A 12,025-nucleotide genomic window follows, 5' to 3' on the forward strand; every position below is an offset into this window, starting at 1 on the left:
GCACTACGGTGCTTTTTGAGTCCTCTGACCAGGGACTTCCTGCTGGATTGCTGGCTTCAAGTTGAGAACAGTACTGCACACATCTCCATTGTGAATGAGGGTTCCTCAGATGTGCTACTTTACCCACGTACAGCGGTAGGTGCTCTGAGTGAGGTGAGTGTTGAGCTTCCCCACTGGGGTTGAGGAGATTCCATCCCATACAACCTCCGTGGCATCCCAGGTCGTGGTATCCAGCTGCAGACTCGGAGGAGGCCATTTCAGGCAAGGCTGTTTCAGGCAAGGCTCCTTTGTGCCGGATGTGACGTCAGAAGCATTCAGTCCGAATCAAAGTAAGTCACATGTGGAGTTTAAACGTTTAAAGTAAATGTAAATGTGGGATAATTTAACGGCAAAATGAACAAAAAGCCATAAGGAGTTGTGTTATGTTAATGCTACGATAACAATAAAGATGGTGGTATTCAGTCCGTTTACATCAATGTTACCTTTATGCTAGCTGGAATTCCTGCAAAACGAACGAAAAGCATATACTGCCAAATCATTTTTTTAAGAGTCTCAAGTAGAAATATTTTAGCATGCCCAGTTGTTATCAATAATTAATTGATTATATTATAACTATAAAGCTAGAATAATTATATTTAGTATATATAATATTTCCATATAATATTTCCATATTTTTGTGACATTATGTCATGATCAAATTGATCAGCTTAAATTAAATATTACATTTAAATTAAATTGTGCTAATGTTAAAGTTTAAATGTGTAACCTTATTTTCACAGTAGCTTTAGTGGCTTTAAAAAGTATTGGGACAAAAACATTACACAGTATCCTATCTTTTTTGAATGCGGTCTTTAAAAAAAATAATTTACTTAATTCTGTGGAATCATCTAAAAATGTTAGATTTTACCAATTGGGCTCTCTTATTTTCCAGATGCATATAACAATACAAGAAGGGAGCTCTCTGCCAGAGTTGCAAAGATGCTCCACGTTATGCGACCTGTACCACTGCCCGTTCTGCCAGTCCTCATTGTTCAAACCCACTTACCGGTGCAAGGTGAAAAACCATGTGGAGGACCATTTCAATATGGCAGTGTCACATGAAAGTAAAGTTTGCATTCAACATTTTGTGCAAGTCACAAAAGAGATCATTTTCATTTGGACTGTACCAAACTAATCCTTCTGTGACTTGTTGTAGCATTTAATTTCCTCAGATGTTGTATATTAAAATTCTAAATGATTATTGAATACTATTACAATTCAGTGTTCTGTTATAGGGTATACCATTCACAGATGTGGGCTACAATGTAGATCAAAACTGCCTTTGTGTGTGTGTGTGTGTGTGTGTGTGTGTGTGTGTGTGTGTGTGTGTGTGTGTGTGTGTGTGTAATAAAGTGTGATCGCAAAAAGGAGTTTGTGTGTTTTATTTTTGAACCCTGCCCTTCTTTAGAATTAGACATGGGTCATTTAATGTACCAAGGTTTATATCTTGGCTGGTATACAAATTTTTTAACTGTAGAACAGCTTCGATAAAGCCTTATGCAGTATGCTAGTTCAGAGTCTTGTGACATTGATTCATGTTTATATGATATTAATTTGATACATGAGATTACATAGGAAGCTGGGTTATTGTAATAATAATTTTTTATTATGTTACAAACCTTATGACATATTAAATCTGTGCCGTGTCTCATAACTTTCAAATATTTTAATAGTATCTGGCCAAATATGATTTAATCCTTAGTTTACCTGTAATGACCTGTTATGCTGACCACAGATTGCCTGATTTGCAACTGTTAACAATCTATTTGAGTTGTAATGCAGAGTAGGCCATTCATTAAGTAAAAGTAAATTAATTTACAAAAACAAAGTACTTAGTTATCTTTACTTAACTTTGAATAAACTACAAGGTCACTATTTTTTAAACTAATTTGAAGTCACAATTGTGATGAATGAACCTTTCGTTTGCATTTGCAGTCATCCAATTTGTCGGGTGGCAAAGTATTATGCGTGATAAATAAACCTTTATTTTGAAAATCACTTTGCTTCTGAGAGTTTCCGGTCTGAAACAGCCTTGCCTAAAAAAGGCCTCCTCTGAGTCTGCAGCTGGACCCTTCTCCTTTGCTTCACTCGCCGCTTCCTACTTCACCTGCGGTCCTCGCTGCACCCAATTGTGACATTGGTTGGTGAGAGACTGGAGTGAATGGTTTTACGCATTGATTAATTGTGCATGGTTTAGAGTGAATTTGTGTGAAGGGGGGAGTTATATGGGATCAGGTTGTTTTGTTTATTTTAAGTATATCACATTGTTTTCAATTGATAGGTCATTTATTTTGCTTTCATGCTAATCAAATGATTATGTTTGTTTGTTGAGTTGCTATTATGTTTGTTTGTTGAGATAACTCTAGCCAGCGACACAGTCTTCCTTTGTTTATTGTTTTTGTTTAGTTTTGGTTAAGTTGCTATCCTGATTTACAATTTAATAGACTATTAATAGCTTGTTGTTCTATTGTGTTTGAAAATTTGTATTTTTTATTTTTTTAAATAAGGGATTTATTTTAGTGAATTGCGCCAACTAATTGTGCTATCCCTCTCTTCGTAGTTGCTGAGAGCTGACGGTGGTGGCGGTTCATGGGTGGTGGGTCCCTTTGTGTGCTGTGATCCTGGATTTTTTTTTTTTTTTTTTTTTTTGCACTTCACTTTTGTTGTATGTGTGTCACATGTGAGTGGGGTGTCTCTCCTCTAATTTTGTTTTCTTCAACCTGTTCTGTTTACCATTTGTTTTTATGTGTTAAAACTTTGAACCTCGTCTCCTGCCCTTTGTGTCGGCCCCTCCGTTCCACGGGGTGTGCCTATGACTCTCTCTCCTGCTTCCCCTTACGGACGCAGCTGGCATCTTGTTTTGTTAGCGCGCGTGCACACACACTCACACACGCACACACACTCGCATGATAGTAACTTCCACGTTGTTTCCTTAGTTAAGATTATTCATTTATTCATTTTCCATACCCGCTTAGTCCCAAGCTCAGGGTCACAGGGGTCTGCTGGAGCCTCTCCCAGCTGTCTTAGGGCGAAGGCAACAAGTCGCCAGTTCATCGCAGGGCCACTTCGAGACAAACAACCATTCACACTCACATGCACACCTACGGACAATTTAGAATGTTCAATTGACCTCACAAGCATGTTTTTGGAGTGTGGGAGGAAGCCGGAGAACCCGGAGAGAACCCACGCAGACACAGGGAGAACATGCAAACTCCACACAGAAAGGTCCCAGGCCCAGAATCGAACCCACGACCTTCTTGCTGTGAGGCGGCAGCGCTAACCACTGCGCCACCGTGTTGCCCTAGTTAAGATTAATTTAGCAAGAATAATAATAATTAAAAAAAAAAAAATGCTTGTTTATGCTCGCACACCCATCTGGTCTGCCATTTTGTCATGGCCTATAGGAGCCGGGCAGTGACAATACATACATACGATGGTATGATGGGGCTCACTCAGTAAATGCAGGAGTTACTTGCATAAGAAGATAGGGCCAGTAGACTCAGACAAGCTGAGCATATGATTATGTCTTTTATATTTTATTTTTTATTTTTTGCTTTAGGGAATAACATGCAGGTTAACAGGCAGTTCATCAGAATGTAAAACACATAGACCTTGTCAACAAGGCCGCATAATGATTAAATGTGCGCACACAATTGAACTCTTCACAATCCTATCACTTTTTGCTTAATTGTAACCATAGAGAAAGTTTTGTTTGCAGTTTAATTTGATAGGTAGTGAAGCCTGCATGCTCAGTGTCAAACAAGTCTTCCTTGTCTTCCTCCCCGTATCACGAGTGCAAGATGAATAGATAAAGAAGTACGATCAGCAGTTAACAGGAAGTTGTCGCTCTCCCCAACTCATCTCTATTTATCTGCTGAAGCACTGAGATGTCAATTCCCCTGCAGTAAGGTCTCGCATTCAACTCACCTGTTGACTCCAGTTCCACGTGGATTAAACAGTTCTGAGTGGAACACAGGAAACCTTACGCTGCATCTCTAGGAAGCTTTCCAAGGATAAATGTATAATATATGAAGAATAGTAAATCAAGTCAAACTCCAATGAGCCTTACATATCCTCCTAATCACCCTTAACTTGTGGAAACTTTTTGTTGCCTGAGAGAGAGAGAGAGAGAGAGAGAGAGAGAGAGAGAGAGAGAGAGAGAGAGAGAGCAAAATAATGTAATGTTAAATCAATCAACCCACTGATTCTCTCTCTGAAGAAAGATTCATTGTTTGTGTCTGAGCCCCACTGTACTTACATATAATAATTTATTCTAGCCAGTTTTTTTTTTGTTGCCATCTTTTCTTCGGCTGCTTTAAAAGCGCCAATATTCACATTCACATTTTTTCTTCATTATGCGTCACATTTTCTGAATGTGCGAATGTGCAAGCAACAAGCAATCTAAATGGAGGCTTTAAAAGCTGTGAATCACTGCACAAGGCGGGGGTGGTGGTCGGAGAGTTGGAGGGGGTTTCATACATGGTGCTCGCTTCAAAACCCTCATGTTTTTCAGGGACTTAAAAAAAAAAAAAAAAAAATCAAATGAAGATGACAAACACAATGAAACTGGCCAGGTGTTCGCATGCTTGGTCCTCAATATCTGAAAATGACTAAAATGTTGTTTCCAGTGAGTGAGAGTGAGAGGATGACAGGAGGGAGGGAGGGAGAGGAGGTTCAGAGGGGATTCCAGGGCGGCGCTCATAAGCTTGCAGCAGCGGTGTCTGTCCTCCAGAGGCGATGCTGGAGTCCGGGGACACCGACGCACGACATCGCGGCGCAGCGATCATGCAGCAGCAGCAGCAGCAGCGGCGGCAACACCAGCAACGGCAGCAACAGCTCTAGTAGATCGCAGACTTGAATTAGAGAGCAAGCAGGCAGGCAGGCGGTGTCGCCATTCTCTTTCGTGCGTTTCTTTCTTTTCGTTCGCCCCCAACACCATGGAGGACTGGCGGCAGTGTGCGGCATGGCTGATCGGCTGCAACGTGCTGCCGCAGAACCACCGGGTCACAGCGGACGCCGCGCAGGTGTTCGACCTGGCCCAGACCCTGCGGGACGGAGTGCTGCTGTGCCAGCTGCTCAACAACCTGAGACCTAACACCATCAACCTGAAGGAGATCAACCTGCGGCCCCAGATGTCACAGGTAGACGAGACTCTCTCCGGGCGCAAAGTTCAGGAAAAGAACGAGAGTTTGAAGTGAGCTCTGCGGAACCCCGGGCATGTCAGCAGAGGGCAAGATGATTTATTCAAGTGCAAATGTCATTTTTCCTGGACACCGGGGTGGTGTGGCTGCCACATGCGTGCGGCTATTCTGTATTGTTAGTAACGAGCTCTTAGAAAATCAACTCTGTCCTCCCTTGTTTTTAACATAATATTAAACTTTAAATGACTGTGGACTCATGAAGGTGAAGCCCAGAGGAATGGTCAGAGACTGACCTCTCTTTACCCATAATTCTCCCCTTCCCATGCCACTGGAGAGACCTGATAAAATCCTGACTTTGATCCACCCAGGCAACTTTTACTATGTCTGCAAAGACTCCATCCTTTGCTCGTGACTTAAGGCTATGTGTTGTATAAACGTCTGTCCACTAATTTTCACAATGCGGACCATGCTCAGTTGGTGAAAAGTTTCGAAGGACAAGTTTCTTTAAAAAACACATTTAAACACAACAACAAACAATTAAAGTCACAAAAAATAAGATAAGGACAAAGGCAGATATATTTTGCTTGGCACTAAAGCAAAATTGGTGAGGCCTCTATTTGTGATGATGTTGATATAGGAACACGACTTCCTGTATACGTGACTTGAACCCACTTATGTCATTCATTTCAGTGTTTAAGTTTTTATTTGGTTTTCATCAGCCTATAATGAGAAACCTGCCGTCAGAGCGTGGATAAACTACCCTCAAGGCATTGAAATAGATGTGTGGTTTAGTCGCTGATACGTCGCTGGCAAGTTTTTAATCGCATCATCCCATCGACGTCTCCTCCTCCTCTACTCGAGAAATCTTGGCCTCTGCATTACTAAAGAGCCAATTGTCTGATCCAGGCACGTAGCGCTCTGCCCTATAAACTAAAGTGAAGCATACATGTCCTGCCCTGTCAGTGCGCTGCCACTCGTCGGGTTCTGTTGTTCTGTCCTTGATGGGCATTGAAAGCCAACCTAATGCAAGAGGGGCCGAACAATGCACGTCCACTGCCTGGAGCTGTAGGCCACGAGAGCACGGCTGGGGATGGCATATGTGTCAGTGGGCTTCACTTTTTAAAATGCCCTTCCTTTGTGCCCTGCTGACCTACGGTCATGGAAATTGGAATGAGGGGATAAGCGTAATGGACCGCAGCATAAGATTGCAGCATGCTATGGAACTTGCTCCTTGAAGGACCTGATTTTTTTCAGGTGTGACCAAAAAAAACCACCACCCATCTCCTCTTGTGATGGACAAGGTGCAAAGGAAGCATACAACTCCTGAACTATTGAATATCTTCAACAGTTCTTCAGGAAATGACTACAGTTTGTTTGCGCGAGGGGAGGATAAAATTTCCCTTCACTGTCATTTTAAATGGAACTACACTTTAAGTGAAAGTGTGAACAAAATACATATGTTGCAGAGCTGTGAAAGCAAACATGACAACGAAGCTTCTGCAGCTGCTGCTGCTGAAGAGTCATTACGCTCATGTACTTCCTCTGTAGACAACGGGGGTCCCAGGGGCAGGCTGTGTAGTGATTAGGGGCGTCTCTGCGATGAGTCGGTGTGATAACAGGGCTCCAAATTCCCAAGAATGTTGTCACAGATTGCAAATTTGGTCTGCGGGGGTTTGTTTCATTTGCGGATTTACATTTCGTAAAATGCCCGTTTAAATCTTTGAGTGGTTTGCAGCAAAGTCAGACCCCTGAGCCGACCCAAACACCAGGAAACTGTCTTTTGTTATATTGCACTCTCACCTCCGAGGTGCAGGTCCTCTTAGGAAGTGACGGTCACGAATTGTGTTTTATTTTCAAGCTGTAGCACTTGTTTTATTTTCTCTTTGCTGCATGCTCAATTCACTATAACAAAGGCAGTGCTGAACTTTGTCTATTAAAATCAAAACACAAAGATGAATGTTTCGTTCTCAAAAGAAAATACCAATTTGGTGCTATTTTCAAGAACACATGCTGTTTAGACATTGGGTTTGCCAGAAATGCAGAAAAATGTGAAAAGAAGAAACTAAATAGGCACTCCCCTGTTCATAAAGTATATTCTATTATTCCTTGAGCAAAGACAACAAAGGGGCCAACATATTAAATCTAAGTCTTCATGGTTAACCACTCATGTTATGTCATAAATGTTAGTTGTTATGGGGTTATAACTTGAAGGTTAAATGATGATCAGCTTATCTATTTTCTGTATCCACATTGTACACAAAAAACAATATACGTCTCCTGTGTGTATATTTAAAAAGAATGGTAATAAATGAATTTGTAATACCCCTCTGTGATCACAATGTATATGGCTTTGTAAAAATCATAATATTCAAAAGAGAAAAAACAAACATTTTTATTGTTATTTTTATTATTAAGTTTTTATTGAGTAGTTTTTTCTGTCAGTGAAAATACCATGTAGTACCGATGAAGCATCTACGTTCACATCACGCCGCATAGCATCTGCTTCCTGGTCTCCTGTGGTTTTTAGTAATTTCTCACTATCACACCTCCCACCACCTTTTCTGTGAAAGAAACTTACAGGTCTTGGAATATACTGAGAAACTATGACAGCTGTAAACATTCCCTATAGAAGGAATACAAGATGGATGAGTGAGATACTGGAGTTGAAATCAGTCAGCTGCCATGCGAGGCTGCAAGTGTCAACGTTTAACAGTTTTGTAATCACTCTAAGGTTTGCAAAAGATGTATAAGGTGTTTTTTTTGTTTTTTTTTGCCTTAATAAGCCACAAGTGGTTACATTTTTTTTCTCTGCCAGTCCCGAAAATAGGATGTATGTCTCTCTCCATTTAATCTGTCATCTGATCTGGTACCAATCAAATTAATGTTGCCTATACGTTTGGCAGGATGTGTGACTACACTTCAGTGGCGTTCCTAATTGCCATTAATCACACAATGTGTCCCTCACTTGTGGCTGTTGAGTATCAACCCGATTGCTAAACCAACTGCGTTAGCGGAGCATAATTACTAATTAAACAAGCAGAATAATCTGCTCTCGCTACTACTGTTCACTGTGGAGGTGGTTTGTTCAGTTGTACAGAGGCAACGTCACAGCCGAGGCAGTTACTGTAATCACAGCACTGAGTGCAACACTTTGTCTTTCCACAAATCAAGGGTGTGCAAAAAAAATAAAAAACTCTGCCTTATTGCAAACAAGTTTACCTGTAATTTGGAAATGAGACACCCCTGTTTGTCCCAGACATAAACAAAAAATGTTAGATGTATATTGTTTGAGTTCACTTTTTCAATATTTTATCTTTTTCAACCCCCAACTTTGTAGTTCCTGTGCTTGAAGAACATCCGCACATTTCTGACGTCATGCAACACGGTGTTTGCCATGAAGAAGAGTGACCTGTTTGACGCCTTCGACCTGTTTGATGTGCGAGACTTTGGCAAGGTAAATTTCCCCGCTTGACACCTTTGTGGAAATCAACTTTAAAATTAAAATCAAAAATCAAAAAACATTAAACTGACATAGCATTACACTTAACAATGAAACAAAATATTTTTTTTTATTTAGAAAATGCTATTTATATATTTTTTTTATATAATAATAGAGATAGAAAAAAATGTGTCTGTGAGCGTATGCGTGTTTGGTCTGGACTTTTTAATTTTTTTATTATTATTTTTTTGCTGTGAGAGTTTGCTTCAGTGCGCGTGTGTGTCCACAGTGTTACCAGGTCAGTGGGTTTCTAGTGCTCTCCTTCCAGGCACTGGTTTAACTGCAGAATAAAGCACTTTTCCCCCATGCACGTTTCAATGCATTCGGTAACTTTGCCTTCGAGGCTCTCAAGGCTATCTATTGATATATATATATATAGATATATATACATATATATATATATATATATATATATATATACATACATATATATATACACACTCATATGTATATATATATCAATATATACACATATATATACATATATATACATACATATATATGTATATATATATATATATATATACATACATATATATATATATACATATATATATATATATATATATATATATATATATATATATATATATATATATATTATTGTATATACACTGTATATTCAGAATTCTGATGATTTATCCCGGAAACATGCATATTCATGTGGTTTCTGTACCAGCAGGCATTTTATTTGAAGCATCATGGCCCTTGATGGGAGTATGCTGTGCATGTCAATGTTAATGTCAATCCCTGTTTTTTCTTGTCACACTTGATCACACACCTTTCTACACCAGCTATAAGTTTGGTGTAAAATGTAAAAAAGTTAGATAATCAATAAGGTCACATCAGGATGGGCAGACTGGTTGGAGACCATAGACCAAGACAAGCGGCTTAAATAACCACTGGTTTCAGCCAGGATCTGCAGAATAGCATCTCTGAAGGAAAACAGTTCCAGCCTTGAAGTAGTCTGCGTATTGAATAAATCTAAATATCATAAAAACGTTACAGGGAGTATGGCTCTCGGCTTGGCACACACGCACGCATACACTTATGAACCGCGTTACCAGGTATCTGGTGGTGAGACCTCTTCTGGTGAGCAGTCAAAGTTCTGTTGTTTGGTTGGGTGTGCTACACCTGATTAAGACTTTTCACTTGGCTCCCGCCAGAAAACAAAAAGTGGACTTTAGTTCCCTTTGCAAGTGCCTCGGGGAGCGCATGAGGGGCTTTAATGCTGTTTGCCACACAGACTTCTTCTCTTTCAGTTGAGCACGTTGTGCTCCAAAGAAGCTTGTGGTTAATCTGGCTGCTGGTAATCCCGAAGGGGAGGTGCTCTCTGCAAATATGTACAGCACATCCAAGTTGCATAATCTCTGCCGTGTTCAAGGTTTGTCCGTTTACAAGCTTCCAGAGGGGGAAGATTTCCCTGCCCCTGCACACCCCCACGCGCACACACACACACACACACACACACACACACACACACACACACACACACACACACCATTTCAGCCCCAGCCCTGACCCCCACCCTTCAGTTCAATCACGTTATGGTGATTGGGTTGGACTAAACCCAGTGGTGGTTGTACAGCTTGACAAGAAATGCTCTTCCTTATTTTATCCAAAAGCAAACATCAGCAATTCGCAGTCTAATCTATTTGGGCTAAATTGTTCCAACTCTGACCCACAGACTGAGAATTAGTCCATTGAATGTCTAACCAGAGCTCTCTAACCTACATTCCATCCCAGAGTTTACTATACTAGGCTCGTGCTCACTTGACATCAGCAGCAGAGTATTCAAAAGTCAAAAACTTGAAGTTTAAAACTGGCCGACTTTTAATTGATAGCGTTTCACTTTCCTTTAGCGAGATGACTGGTAGGCGCAGGTGCACATAAAATTAGACGCGTCTGTAGTGTTTAGTATTTTGCTCTGTGCTTCTGAAAATGTGATAATTCTAATGCAGTGTTGAAGGTTATTTTTCCTTTACAGAGCACAGTTTTCATCAAGAAGGGGGAAAATTGGCTAATTTTGACCCCAGTCTTCGTTATACTTTCAACAATAATCTATACTATCATCACGGTCGTTAATTGGTTGTGCAGTGAACATGATTGTTACTCCCATCGAGGTGAAAAAATAAAAACACTCCAACAACTGAAAAAAGGTTAAACCCCTGAACTGAAAACGGTCCACTCAAAAGGAGCAACGAAACCAAACAATGGTGCTTAAAACCAAGGTTACTGCTGACATAGAACCCCCCCCAACCACACATACAAAGTCACTACACAAGGTAGGCCAAACACTTGATTGGGAAACTAAACAAAAGCCAATATAGACTAAATAAAAACTGCAGAATGAAAAGGTGGCGTCACCACTCTCTCAGCACACAGGTCTGTCCTTCTAATCCTGACCACTGACACCGAGCAGCCTGGTGTCTCCCACCTTTATCCCCCTTGCACCGATTGCTGATTGGCATCAGCCGTGTGGCACCATCCCGGAACACCTGTGACACACGCACACATACACACACCCGACACTACGGCACGTAACCACGAGTGTTACCCAAATTTTCTTCTTCATTGTATTGAGTCGATGATTTGATGAATTTTCTTCTCCTTCAGTTTTGGCACATATAAAAATTGTAGTTTAAATAAAATTATATTATCCTTTGTAAAAAGTAAGATAAAATAATAATGAAAAAAAATAATCATGAAAGAAAACAGGAGGCCTGCCAGTTAGGCATAAATAGAGAGACAGCTTGTTCAGATCCTGACATATTTGTGCCTGATCTAAAAACCAACCACTTTGTTGGTGAAATTTGATGCGAACTCGCATTTTGTTTCTGTTGATGAAGACGCAATGCAAACAAGCAGTAGTTAAACTTGTGCTCAGCTTGGGGGTCTTGTAACACGTCGCCTGTCCTTGTCAGACACCACAAGTGTGAGAGGAGCTTTCCGTTTTGTGACAGACAACATAGAACACAGAAGATCATGTGTTTCCTCTTACCGCTTGAACAAATGATACTGCCCATTGTACCAGGCACTACTTCACATAGAACAGCTTTGAAAATATTTGAATGTACATAGGGGGTCCCGGCTGCACGATGCTTTATTAAACTGCAAGAAGGAGTCTTTCTAGTCTCACCTGGCCTCTGCTGAAGCCGCGTATGAAACCACTCTTTCATACAGGAAGTGGTGATAAACTGCAGATAAAGTGGATCCTCTATCTCTACCACACTAACTTTTTTTTCAAACCATTTCTTCTGAGCTCACTCTTGAGAACTCAAGCACTTGCTGTGTGGCTTCATGCTAATTTTGACATTTAGATTAAAGCCTGACAATACAAAACAGG

General features: G+C 40.6%; 1 protein-coding gene across 7 annotated transcripts in view; it reads left to right on the plus strand.

Annotated features, from left to right (window-relative positions):
• The first annotated feature begins 4,669 nt into the window (after positions 1-4,669).
• Positions 4,670-12,025, plus strand: part of vav3b (vav 3 guanine nucleotide exchange factor b) — a 49,186-nt gene continuing 41,830 nt past the window's right edge. For 2 of the 7 annotated variants that reach the window (XR_012926294.1, XR_012926295.1), the window contains exons 1-2: positions 4,670-5,180; positions 8,518-8,634. Coding sequence is in view for 5 of the 7 variants with exons in the window: in XM_076021937.1 (XP_075878052.1) it covers positions 4,977-5,180; positions 8,518-8,634 (321 nt within the window). In the remaining 2 variants the exon portion in view is untranslated. The remainder of the gene's footprint in view (positions 5,181-8,517; positions 8,635-12,025) is intronic. The other 5 variants (XM_076021937.1, XM_076021940.1, XM_076021938.1 and 2 more) reach the window with 4 other exon arrangements.

Source organism: Nelusetta ayraudi, unplaced genomic scaffold (assembly GCF_046127955.1).
Source record: "Nelusetta ayraudi isolate G7.1 ecotype Tasmania unplaced genomic scaffold, CSIRO-AGI_Nayr_v1 ptg000011l, whole genome shotgun sequence".
NCBI classification, from domain to species: Eukaryota; Metazoa; Chordata; class Actinopteri; order Tetraodontiformes; family Monacanthidae; genus Nelusetta; species Nelusetta ayraudi.